Here is a 13989-nt window from a genome sequence, read left to right as displayed (position 1 = left end):
TATCTATACACAGTATGGACATTGTTTTTGTTTTTTTATGATATAGCAGTAAAAATTTTTGCGGCAGGATCAGTTTATTTTATTCGAACATTCATTCACTGTGATTTAAAAGCTCTATTTAATAGATTTATGAGTCTATAGATTTATTAGATTTACGAGTCTCGTAGTCTGTAGGTGAGTGCACTTTCTATGGAGCAGATGGAAACATAGCACTGTTCACATCAAGCAGACTTCATAACTTGAATACCAGATGAAGTTTAAATCTTACTTTTATGATCAGATATGGTATTTTGAAGAACACTTACCAATAAAGAAATATGGGTATGGCTAGTTCTCCTGCCCCCAACAGAAATAACTTTGTTTACAAATGGCTTTTTAAACAGCTCACCCTCAAATAGAAAAAAAATACCTTTCCCCAGTACTAGATATTTAGATAGGTGACACTATTGCACCTTCCAGTAAAAGCTGGGAGTTGAAATATTCTCTTGCAATGGGCTGGAGTGCATTATAGTGGAATTAGAACGCTTCTCATTCTTACAGATTATCGTGGGGGATTTTTTTTTCTTACCTTTTACATAGATTTAGGAAAACTGTTTTCATGATAATTTACAGTTCACAGTTGAGAGTTGTTCTTTTTAAATGAAACATGTATGCAGGAATTGCTTACTTTTAAAATGCTGCTTGCCCAGCTATCTTGCCAGCAGACTTCCTTCAATACTGTAAATTGCTAACCTTGAAGAATCATGTAGTTAAAGACTAAATACCTTCTAAAACATTCCTGGCATATGTATTCAGGGTCTATGACTGCATAAAAACCTAGTATCTGGACTGCAATAAAATTTCCCTAGCAAATTGATGTTAAAACTTATGAGATCCTGTATATGGTAAGATGAAAATATAGATTTTTGAATATTCTGAATTTAAATTTAGATGTACATTTGCCAACAACAGTTTGTACATTACCAACCATCCACAGATTCAAATATTTACCATATACATTTCGGTATTCTCACTCTTGTACAGATACTTTAGAAAACCTTTATGAAGCACCATACAATAACCCCTGGTCACACAGAAATGAACTTTAACTACAAAATAATTTATTGGGAAGACTTTTTTGTTTTTAAACCACGTAACCAACATGTACAATGTGCCAGCTTTCTGCTGTCTTAAGAAGTTTTTGCTCGTTTGCTTTTGGCCTTGCGGACGTCTTCTATTAGGTCTTTTAAATACTGGATCTCTTTAGCTAGAGAATCTGCTTTTTCTTGAAGGTCATCATTTCTCTTTTCTAGTTTTCGGCATTCTTCAGATATTTTCTCTTGTTCTGCTTTCCTCTTCTGCCGGTAGCGAGTGGCTGCTGTTTTGTTCTGCTCCATTTTCTTCTGCTTCTTGTCTACTCTGGGCTGCCCTACAGATTTTACCTTCATCAGAACTTTATCCTTAGAGGGAAGGTCATAAGGTTTGGGTCTCTTAGATATGGGGGAATCAGGAAAGGAGTGTACACTACTAGGGTACTCTACAGTAGATGCAGGACTTTGCTGAGGAGACTCCAGATATGACGGGCTCAAATAAATCTCATTGTCATTATCGGAGGAATCCTCCTTCTCCGATTTTAGAAGTTGGTTTATATAAATCCCACTGTCATCATCTAAGGAATCTTCCTTCTCGCATTTGGGAACTTCCAAAGTATAGATTACTGATGACTTTTCTTCCTCAGCAACATCTACCTCACTTCCTACATCCAAGATAAAGGAATGGTCAGGACTAGAAGTATTGGATTTTGCTAAACTGGGACTCACTGGAGCCACTTGATCGGCCTCCAATGGACTCTCTGGAGAAGAGACTGGGGCAGGTGATGGCACATACTGGCCAAACACCAATGGGAGAGGTGGGTCCTCTAGAAGATCACAGGAGTCATCCAACGTGGCCATGAGCTCATCTGGTGAGACAGTGGATTCTAGATCTTCTATGCCAAGTGGGAAATCAAAGTCAAACGCCTTCAGGTCCATCTTTTCCACCATCCAATCCATGCCGGAGAAGGCGTCCCCTGTTAGGACATTTTGTGAGAATTATAGCTTATGTTCAGTTCACGATTAAACGATATCTCAACCATAACTTATGTTAACCATATGTTAATATTACGTTACAATACATGAATGCTTATAGAAGCAGCTATGGGAGAATTTAAATCCCAAAATATAATGATTGTTTAATTCCATAATTTATCATTTGTAATTAGGTAGATATTTTAAAGCAGATTCATACATAGTTCAGGAATATTGGCAACACTCTTACCCTGGAAACTGCCAAAGGGTTCAGCCAAAGGCAGCAGTTCAGAGACGCCATTCTTAGCCTTTTCGCTGGAGAACCCATGCGATGTGAGGTACCCGGACACCTCGATGCAGTCATCCAAGAGACCCAAACTTTCCTCAGCTGCCAAAAACGACTGGTTGAAGGGGGACAAAAAGTCCCCCAACATCAGATCGTCGCTCAACATATTCATCTTTTAGTAGTATGAGGGCTTTCACGTAGAAGCTTTCTTTCTCGTATACAGCAATGCTGCTGCGGGATGTCTTGAGGAGCCTAGAGGGAAAAAAAATGAATTAGAAAAATGCATTACCAATTATTTTCAAACAGATTTGGGGTCCAATGCAATCAATTGATTTTGTGCATATCTGCAACCTCTCCTCCAACTATCCTATACTTGCATTGTTAGGCTATGTTTATACCAATAGTAAGGTTACTGCTTATTCTCACCAGTGAACCACTGCCTTGGGGGAGACATCACATGTATTGTCTATTCGCTGCAAGAACCAGCCCCGCAGTGGGCAGCAACATGCCAGCTACAGGAGGGCTTAATACTGCACAGGTTTGCTTAATACTGCTGCAGGTGTGAACCTCTCCTTAATTACCTAATTACAAATCCCCATTGCATAAAAGATGTTTCTATTTTAACAGTGCACTGTCCCACATTTGCTTTGATGAAATATCTCCTGATGGGTCATGTCATTCAAGGCTGGCCAATCAAGACAGTTGAAGATGCCAAACCTAAAAGAAAAAGCCCGGGCAAAGATGTTGGCATCAACAAGAGAGCTCATGAACATTGTATTGCTGAAGCTAAGGAAAGTTTAGTTCCATTTTAAAGTACACCTAAATTAAGAGTGCTTAAGAAACATGTTTTATGTTGAAGTGCAACTTTGCAGTAATGGGTGGAATTTATAAATGAAACTCATTTTATAAGGTTGAAATTGGAACAGGTATTCATATAAACCTGTGCACACCTAAAGCTTGGCAGACAATTAAATTGTTTATTAGCATTTTCAAAGCATTGGTTTGTGAAGTGAAATAAGACGCACACAGAGGGCCTGATTTATTAAACTTCTCCGAGGCTGGAGGATACACTTTCATCAGTGAAGCTGGGTGATTCAGCAAACCTGGTCCAGTAATGAAAACAATTGATAACAAATTACTTTTAAGAAATCCATTCCAGGTTTTCTGGATCACTCAGCTTCTCTAATGAAAGTGTGTCCTCCCCAGCCTTGGAGAGCTTTATTAAATCAGGCCAAGAGTGTCTGAGAGCATTCTATTTTCAAAAATCAGAAAAGGTTATCACATAAGCAATAGCACTTAAACTTTTCTTGGCCTCGTTGAAACAGACTGCCAGTTAGCTGCCAAGACACCATTTCTATTGTTTATATAAGTATTTGGTTGTCAGACGCTTCTGTTTCTACTCACAACACACTTTGCTGCAGACTGGTTTACAATTTCATGCATTTGAATGTTTCATGCATTGTTTGCAATGTGTAGCTTCTAAAGTGGAACTAAACTAAAATTAAAATACACTAACCTGTATTCCCGCAGATCCCTCTATGGTGCTGGTCCTTCCCATGGTCCCATGTCACCTTGGAACCCCTCCGCGTCTCAACGCAAACAAAGCGCAGTAAAAATTCTGTTTTGGTTTTTTTTTTTTTTTTAAACGGGTACATCACCGCCCCCCTAATACTCAGTCGCCTAGGCGATTAAGAATGAATGAGCGCGCAAAGCCTCCCGGGTTACCTATGTCAGGCATCCGGGGAGGCTCTTGGGTGCTCCTTCATCAAAAGGGGGGGAAAAAAAGCCAATCTCACGCATGCGCAGTGAGATCGGCAAGTTTTCTTTCCCCAACTATGTCACTCAATCTCGCGCCTGGGTCAAGTGACGTGTAAAGAAGAGGCAAAGATGGCGGCGCCTGGAGCGCCAGCCCAAAGATGGATGCTGGGACGACGCAGGACCCAATGGAAGAGACCTCCGGACCAATCGACAGCCCTGCGCAATTGAAGGTAAGTGGATTTTCTTTTGTTTTGGCCTTTTTTTTAGTTTACTTCCTTTTTAAGGAAGAATGCTCAGTGTATAATACTATGCAGTAAAGTTGGCTGAAACAGGAACGAAATCAAGATTTGCAGATTGAGCTTCCTAAAATTTGCTGCAGCCACATGCAAAAAATGGTTGTCATCTCCTCCTATACAAATGAATGGGACAGGCGGAGACAGAAGCTGGCATGTCCAGGCATGGGCAGAAGGAGCAGCCAGAGTCTCCCTGGATACGTTACATAGGTATCCCCGGAGGCTCTGCACGCTCATTAAGTCTTGATCACCAGGGCTTTGAAAAAAAAGGGTGTTGCATTTAAAAAAAAAAAAAAAATGTTTTTCTATATTTAGCAGGGTTGTTTAATCTTCAATGTAAAGTAAAAATGTTGAGTTTAGGTCCGCTTTAACTTGTCCAGCAGTTCAGTGTGTAGCAACCATTTCTCTAGTCATCCAAATGGTCCTAGGTTCTTAGCCAGTGTTTCTAAACTTGGATTCCTCCAGAGGTTGTTAGGAGTTCCTTGAGCAAAAGAATTAGGTGACCTTCAATGATCTTTTTGTCTATTTTTAGGGGTGACGTTCTTCCTATGGGCCAGCAATGGGCATTCTTCCCAGTGACCATCATGCCAACATACTGGTGGCTGTGGATATAGAAATTACAGCAGGGGCTTTCCTTGAAAGTTATTTCAACGGTTTACCCATGTCAAAAAGCTGGTCAGGGTCATTACATAACTGTGTTGGGCCGCAGGGGAGGGGTGAGATCTGAAAGTTTATTTGCCCAATGTCCTGTAAGTAGAATAGTGCAGATCAGCGTTTCTTAACCATTTTAACATGGGGAAACCTTGAAATAACTTTCAGGTCTTCAGAAAACCCTTACTATAATTATAATATACACAACTCACAGTACAATAGAGTAGTCATCATTTGGAAAAATGCCTCCGACATTGCTGGCCAGTAGGATGAATGCCAACCTTACAAACAATGTGAACTTTTACCTAACTGCTTATTGCTCAAGAAACACCTAACAACCTCTTGAGAAATACTATTTGAGAAACTGTTTGAGCAATGCTTTGCATTTTGGAATTGTACACAATTGCTATGCAGCTTCCTCATGCCCATATAAAGTAAATTCCTATTCATCATTCCCACAGCATATGAGTCACGAGAAGCTCAGCGCCATTACACATTCCTGCCATCTGGTTCCTTCCCCACCCTCAGGTCATTAACGTCATCTTCACCTCTAACACAATGAGCCTGATTTATTAAACCTTTGCAAGGCTGGAGAGGATACGCTTTCATCAGTGAACCTGGGTGATCCAGCAAACTTGGAATAGATTCCCTAAAAGTAATTTGCTTTTTGCTAGCAAAACAGATCCATTCCAGGTTTGCAGGATCACCCAGCTTCACTGATGAAAGTGTATCCTCTCCAGCTTTAATAAATACAGGCCCATTGTATCACGGGCCTGTAACATTGCATCTCACGGATAACCAGTCTTATCTGCCCATTGTCAAGTGTATTCGTGTCCTGACCCGACAAATATTTCACAATGAATTCCAGGCACAGGGAGGGATGGTGAAAACTTAAAAATATCTTCTACAGAGACATCTGCCATAATGTAAATTAAGACTCTCATGAGGAATAGAAAGCCAACAGCTGTTACAGCGGAGCTAATTGGCAGTATCGCCCTTAGGAACGTCCCCAATTACTGTAAAGACGAGGAACGGGCATCCCCCACCCTACTGGGATCTACTCAACGCGCCATGTTGATATGAGGGGCAAGTGTATGTTACACTCAAGGTGACACCATACACCGACTTAAAAACCCGAGATCTAAATCCCCCTCGGTGAATAAATCCCCCTCGGTGAATAAATCCTACCGGTGATTAGCCATCTTCTATTCTGATTAAATAAAATGGAGCATTTGGGCAGCAGGTTACAGTTTTCTTGGCCTTCGGTGCTTTATGAAACATGCTCTAATTGATCCTCAATTGATAAGTTAAACTTCCCTACAAAATATTGCAACAAACGACATCAGGAAAAAAATTATAGAATTATACCATGCAATTTTTACAAAAATTTTGAGTCGCTGAATTAGGTAAGTAGCAGGCGTGGCCCTCAGTAAATATAATATAGGACCATAGGCCTCAGTATACTTACGCCATGTTGGTGCCGATGCCTGGTGCTGCCAGCGTTGCTGGTTGCTGCTGCCTTGCACTGGCCTGGGTAGGGGTCGCCGCTGGCCGCTGCTATACAGCCATGCTGGACGATTTCTTTCTCGGTGGTGGACCGCTTTAACCTGCCGCTTGGAACAATAACAATCAAAATTGATAAATGAACTGCAGTGGCGATGACAACAGTCTATGGTATTTCTTTCATTCAACCTACAGACTGATCTGGCAGCAAGCCGCCTCTTGTGCTATATATAGAGCCGAAGTACTACAGTTTGTATCCATCCGCCTAACAATATAGTGCCTTACTCTTCTTCTACATTGTATACTTCACATCTGTAATATGTCTGGGTTACTGGTTAATAATGTATGTTACTGGACTGCTAATTGCTGCCTAATCATTTATATGGGGTTACCAAGGCTGATTTGTTTGCTTGGATGGTTCACATGAGCTCACATGGCTGCTGGCAGCATGGCAGAGTCACTGAATGTGTGGAATGTACCATCTAGTGTGTGAGGGGGGAGAGGGGGTGAGGGTTTATGATAGATGCTTAGTAATTCCTAATGTTTTGTTTCTTCAGCTGATGAATTACAGACATAGTTTCTGTTTCCTGGACTGTATTCAGGTGTTATATGCAAAGCTAGCACATGCTTCACTCCACAATCTAAAAATATCCCCCCCCACACTTCTTAACTATGGTCTTGTCCTCAGAATGCTCTAATGATTCAAAGTAACAGGCACTGGGTGATTAACCCTTTCAGTGCCCAAAGCTTCCTGACCATCATCCACACAACTATCTACCGTATGTATTATTATTATTACACAGTATTTATATAGCACCAACATATTACGCAGTGCTGTACAAAGTCCATATGTATACATATATATTTCTATATTAATATTAATAATAAACAGGATTTATATAGCGCCAACATATTACGCAGTGCTGTACAAAATCCATATGTATGTATATATATTTATTTATATATTATTATTATCAATATTATTAAACCGGATTTTTATAGTGCCAACATATTTCGCAGTGCTGTACAAAGTCCATATGTATGTATATATATTTATTTATATATATACTATTATTATTATTATTAATAATAATAATAATAATAAACAGGATTTATATGGTGCTGTACAAAGTCCATATGTATGCATATATATATATATATATATATATATATATATATATATATACATACACACATTTTAAATTCATTTGTAACTTGAATCATCCCTCTTCCTTCCTCCTAATAGCAGTATTCAGGCATATTGGAGCATGTTTAGGTCACCGCCCAAAAAAAAGGAATGTGTTTCCCATGCCATATTTATTTTTTTTTCAATTTAGTCATTTTTTTGGTTTCATTAATGTTTTATTCAAGTTTTCAAGAAAAGTTTTAACAATACAAATATACACAACAATACAGAACAGACAGGAAGAAAACTAAAGGAAAAATAAATATACAAAAGCATACATGACAAATGTCCGAAGGTCACGTTGCACACATTATAAATAATATACACAACACTTGAATACAGATATAAAAGTCTAGTATCTAAGAATACACCCGAATCCATGGGCGCTTGACCACTGGACATTCCCACCATATGTGGAGGAAAGTGCCACGCAAATCCCTCAAACACCGAAAGGAATTCCCTCTAGGCAATGGTAACCTAAACGACATTTTTTAGCCACAATGTACTAACATATGTTGCAGTTGCCTTCTTGCTTAGGGATGTCATTCAGATTTATTGGAGCAAATCAAAATGAACCTTTGAAAGTTTATCATTATTAGCTCTTTTAATTATTAATACACAGTATTTATTTATCGCCATCATATTACACAGCGCTGTACAAAGTCCAGAGTCATGTGACTAGCTGCCCCTCAAAGGAGCTCCCAATCTAATGCCCCTATCATAGTCATATGTTTTTAATACAGTTTATGGTCAATTTTGGGGGGAAGCCAATTACCCTAACTGCATATCTTTTGGGATGTTGGAGAAAACCCATGAAAACACTGGGAGAACCTGGAAACTCCATACAGATAGTGCTCTGGCCAAGATTTGAACCTGCGACCCAGCGCTCTCCAAACCTACGTGCCCGTTTTTAGAATACAGCCTGCAAATAGGAAATATTTCCCAGCTCACCTAAGATTTCTTAAAAGGCCCAGGAAGGAGTTCCCCAAAGGAGGTATACGTGTCCCATAGTACTGTACCTACATGCTTATACCCACATGAATTTAATATTGGGGATTGCAATTTGAAATTCAGTTTTAAGTGAGTAAAATCACCTTCCCAATCCACCAACCGGATATCCTAAATACCCCCCAACCTTTCCACCACACCTGGACACAAGCCTCCTCCTTCCCTTTATAATCCACTTACCTATTTTTTTCCCTTTGGTGTTATTAGGTGCCAAGTTCCTGCTATGTATTGTAGAATATCATGTGGTTTATCTATATTGTGTGTTGTAATTGAATCTTTACAGTTCACAGTAACCGGTTTTCTCATCCACAGTTAGGCAATACAGCATTGTGTGCGTTTCATCACCGATGTAGCTGCAGGTGTGCTTGCAACATAGGGATCCAATTTTACTGCAACCTTTTTCCTCTTAAGAAAAATGGAAATAAACTAAAAAACAAAAAAAAAAAAATCACACTTACCTTTAATCCGGCAGATGCCTCAATGGCGCTGGTCCTTTTTGTGATTCGGCCCCGCTTCATCCTAGAATTCCTCTTCATCCCAAGGTGGAAGAAGTGCCGGGTGCCGCCATCTTCTGCCTTCTCTTCTGGTCTTCTTGCTCCATTACCGAATTTTGCAATTTTAGCCACTATAAAGAAAAGGAAAAAAAGGGGGGCCAACCTCACAGCACATGTATGAGATGGGCATTTCTTTCCCCTTGGATGAAAACATGCCCGAACTGCGCATGTCGGGGATTAGGGCAGATCCTCCCGGGATACCTACGTCACGCATCCCGGGAGGCTCTGCGCTCCCATTAAAGAGATCTAAACACAAAAGTCCCCATAACAACAAAAATCCACTTACCTTCAATCCCACAGGTCAGTGCAATCCATCCAGAGGTCTCTTCTATCAGGTCCCGCGTCGTCCCAGTATCCGTCTTCATGCCGGCGCTTCGGGCACCACCATCTTCTCCCCTTCTTCCGGGTTCTTCTTCCTACGTCACCCAACCCTGGGGCGAGATCGGGTGATGTAGGATGAAAAAAACTTGCCGATCTCACTGCGCATGAGTGAGATCAGCAATTTTTTTCTTTTCGACAAAAGGGCTCCTTCTGTGAGATGTTTGGGCATGCGCAGAAGGAGCACCCAAGAGAATCCCGGGATGCGTGACATAGGTATCCCGGGAGGCTCTGCGGTCCCATTAAAAAAAAAAAAAAAGCGTGTTGTAAAAAAACAAAACAGAATTTTTACTCTACATAAAAAAAGTTGTCTACCCTTTTATGTAAAGTGAAAATTCTAGTTTGGTGCTTTAAGTCTTGATTGCCACAGCGCTTTTGCACAAAAAACAACATTTTTACTTTTTTTTAGAAGTGTTGTCTACCCTTCTATGTAAAGTACAAATGCGGAGTTTAGGTACGCTTTAAATCATTTCCCAGGGGAACCCTTCTAAAACCTATGCATTGGGTGTCAGTGGGGTAAATACCCATTACATTAGTGCTGTGCTGGCCCAATATTCCCCTTATAGTGGTGGTATGAATGGCACCCTGAGGACTCTGATGTAATGCTGTTGGCTCTGCCAAGTGGTGCTGACCCCAGAACTATGTGAACCACTGCAACCTGAATCATCCACAGCTCAAGGAGCCCCATGGTAAGCCCTAGAGGAGCCCGGGTATAAAATGGCTGCATTAGTTTTCCATCACCAGTCTTACTCCATCATTCCAGAAGTATTTTGCAGTGCATTTGGGCTTTTCAGTACATCCATACAACACATAGCTGACAATGTAATACAATATTTACCAGTGGTCACCACAATAGGAGTCAGGGAGTCTCCCAATGGAAATCTTCTTTCCTTTCATGTTCGGTTCATTTATTTGGTATTTTTCTGTCTGCAGATTAGGAGGGGAATGGAAACACAGCAGTAAAAACATGTAAAGGTCAAAAACTCCATTACACCTTTAAATAAATAATAAAAATCCCTAAAATGAATACTTTCTGCTCATTTAAAAGAGGCCTCAAAACCCGTCTTCTTCTCCTCCTAAACCGTCACTACTCCCCACCATTCCGTATCCCCCTCCTATTGTGTGATACTTCCCCCGCCCTCCTAGATTGTAAGCTCTTCGGGGCAGGGTCCTCTCCTCCTCCTGTGTCACTGTCTGTATCTGTCTGTCATTTGTAACCCCTATTTAATGTACAGTGCTGCACAATATGTTGGCGCTATATAAATCCTGCTTATACATTATTTATATAATAATAATAACATGTAAACATTTGGACTGGAGTTCTACATTAAAGTATATACAATATTGATCACAAAATCCTATAAAACTGTTAGCACATGAATTTTTTTTTAAACATTTCAACTTTCTTTTATTATTATCTTTCTGACCTTGATTATGACCTTGTGATTCTGCTATGGAGGTCATTGTCACTCTCTCACACATGCTTCTGATGGAGAGTGCAAGTGGCCATTTCAACACACATTGTGCAAGTAAGGAAACACAGCCAGGCAGGAATTAGTTAATATAGACCATGGCTGCAAAGAGGCTGCAGGAGATCAGCAGAACTGAGATGCAACAACGAATGACAAGTAAGATAAAAAAAAATATTGCATTTTATTTTTAAAAATTTCATTAGTTCACTGGCAAATAAATACACATCAGGGTTTCACTTACTTTCAGCTTTATTTGATCATTGCTGTACTTCTATAGCTGGTTAGTGCCATCAGACAGAGTGAGAGCGGGCTCATCTCATTTTGTCATATCATGCATATTCACTATAATTGTGCACCCATGTGCACTCCTAGTAGCGTGTGGCCATGCTGCTTCCTCTGCGTGGTCTGTGGCCAGGCCATGCTTTTTCCTAATAGTATGTGACCACACCATGCTTCCTTTTACTGATCTGTCATTGCTCACATCCTGACCATGAGGACAAGCAGGTTCCTTGACTGGAAACGAAATGCAAAATAAGGTCATAGCAGGCTTTTGTTCATTTTCAACCCCTATTTAATGTACAGCGCTGCGTAATATGTTGGCGCTATATAAATCATGTTTAATAATAATAATGTTAGCAGGGTCAATGAAGTCCATGCTCTGCAACATGAACATGCCTAAGCAAAATCATCAAGGTTCAGTGGTTAGCACTCTGCCCTTTGCAGCGCTAGGTCCCAGGTTTGAATCTCAGCCAGGACTCTATCTGCATGGAGTTTGCAGATTCTCCCCGTGTCTATGTGGGTTTCCTACGGGTTCTTCGGTTTCCTCCTACATTCCAAAAAAACATGCAGTTAGGTAAAATAACTTCCCCCCTAACTGACCTTATGACTATGGTAGGGACATTAGATTGTGAGCTCCTTTGTGGGACAGCTAACGACATTACTATGGACTTTGTACAGCTCTGTGTAATATGTTGGTGCTATATAAATACTGTAATATGATAATAATAGTGAGCCTGTGAGACCAGGTCTTAAAAATAAATCCAACGCCAGCTCTCCTAAAACAGGAGCCCATGTACAAGGTTTCCTCCATTATTATTACACAGTATTTATATATCGCCATCATATTACGCAGCGCTGTACAAAGTCCTCTATTCCCAGGTCTGCAGCCTCCAGCATGGGCGAACATAGGGAAATGGTTTCATTGTACAAGGGCCCCAGGACTCTCCACAGCCCACAGGGACCCAAGTCAGGTCTTCAAAAGTCTGTGTCCCATGCTGTAGATTGTCTCTTGGACCCCAACACCATAGCTGTTCTGTATTAAAATTGGAAGGTACCATGGCGGCATCAGGGACGCTAGCATTTCAAACCATCACAAGCATCGAATGCAAAAAGTCTTATCGAGACTACAAAACTAAGAATGATAGAACACAATCGGTGTCTGTTGGGAATTTCAAGAAGCCAGCATGACACAGATTAATATTAATCTTAGGTCTCTAAACGCTATTTCCTGAAGAAGCAGATAAAGCCGCGAAACGCGTCAAAACTATTGACTGTTATGAGACTATGTGAGATGCTATATGCACATGGAAACATGTACTATTGGTTCATCTTATGTAGATGTCTATTAGACAGATCTATTTTTTATCTTGTTTTTTAAATGTAGAAATAAAAAAGTTGCTTGATTTTTTAACATGCCCTAAAAGTCCCGGGATATTTGGGATATGGCATGCACTCCTAAATTTTATAAGGATTTATTTTTCAAAATCTCACCAGCAATATTCTGTCCTGTTATATAAGACTATTAGCATACGGTTATAAGAAAGTAGAGGAGAAAGGAGACAGCTTGCAAAAGATTTGATGTGCCCCTATGGGAGCCAGACAGCAATTCAATGATACGTGCGCCCCTCTTATGTGGCCCTATAGTGTAAACCAGTGGTTGCCAACCTTTCAGACCTCACGGACCAATAAAGTCACGGAATCCGGAACGCGCATGCGTGGGGAGCCGTGTGTTAGCTAAAGAGGAAGAAACTTCCCCCAGAAAGACGTCATGATACCAGAACCCACACCTCTCCCATCACAGGCTCTCCAATGTGCGAGTCTCCAACTTTTGTTACAGTAATGGCTGCTTCCATAGATATCTCATGGAAAGAGCTCAGCTTTTGTACCCCGGAGTCCAGCTTTAGAAAAGATGGTGATCTTCTTGTGGAGAGAAAAGCCAATGGCATTGCCAAGGGTTACTGCAACCTTTCTCAGCATGGATACCTGGGCTGTATACTGACGCTCAATTATTGTTAAAATGATCGTTGGTGGTTGTGTCGGCTGATTTACAAGCAATCATTAAACAAACATTCTGAAAACGGCCAGCGTGTTTTGTTCAAATGAGAGGGAGGTACCTGGTGGGAGCGTCGCTGTGTACACACGTCGAATAATTGTCATTGGAAAGGAACTTTCACTATGCACAACGGCACAATGCGTGAATGAGTGATGTACAATAAATAGGGGTTGCAAATTACAGATAGATACAGACAGTGACACAGGAGGAAGAGAGCACCCTGCCCCGAAGAGCTTACAATCTAGGTGGTGGGGGAAGTATCACACAATAGAGAGGGGGGATATGTAGTGATGGGAAGTAGTGATGGTTTTAAGAGACAGAAGAAGATGGGTAGGCAAGTTTGAGAAAATGGGTTTTGAGGTCTCTTTTAAATGAGCAGAAAGTAGGAGCAAGCCGAATAGGACGAGAAAGACCATTCCAGAGAGTCGGGGCAGCTCTAGAGAAGTCTTGGAGCTGTGCGTGTGATGAGGTTATGAGTGAGGAAGTCATTAGTAGGTCATTGGAGGAGTGAAGAGAGCGGCTA

General features: G+C 40.7%; 1 protein-coding gene across 1 annotated transcript; it reads right to left on the bottom strand.

The window, feature by feature from the left end:
* Positions 1–1078: 1078 nt before the first annotated feature.
* LOC140337329 (cyclic AMP-dependent transcription factor ATF-4-like) lies at positions 1079–6748 on the bottom strand. The gene is made up of 3 exons (XM_072421038.1): positions 6502–6748; positions 2296–2583; positions 1079–2047 (listed from the first exon to the last, which is right to left on the bottom strand). Exons 2-3 carry the CDS (start codon positions 2501–2503, stop codon positions 1170–1172), a joined length of 1086 nt encoding a protein of 361 aa, XP_072277139.1. The 5' UTR covers positions 2504–2583; positions 6502–6748; the 3' UTR covers positions 1079–1169.
* Between the last annotated feature and the right edge of the window lie 7241 nt (positions 6749–13989).

This window comes from Pyxicephalus adspersus, chromosome 8 (assembly GCF_032062135.1).
Source record: "Pyxicephalus adspersus chromosome 8, UCB_Pads_2.0, whole genome shotgun sequence".
NCBI lineage: Eukaryota > Metazoa > Chordata > Amphibia > Anura > Pyxicephalidae > Pyxicephalus > Pyxicephalus adspersus.
This window is presented reverse-complemented; position numbering and strand designations above follow the sequence as displayed.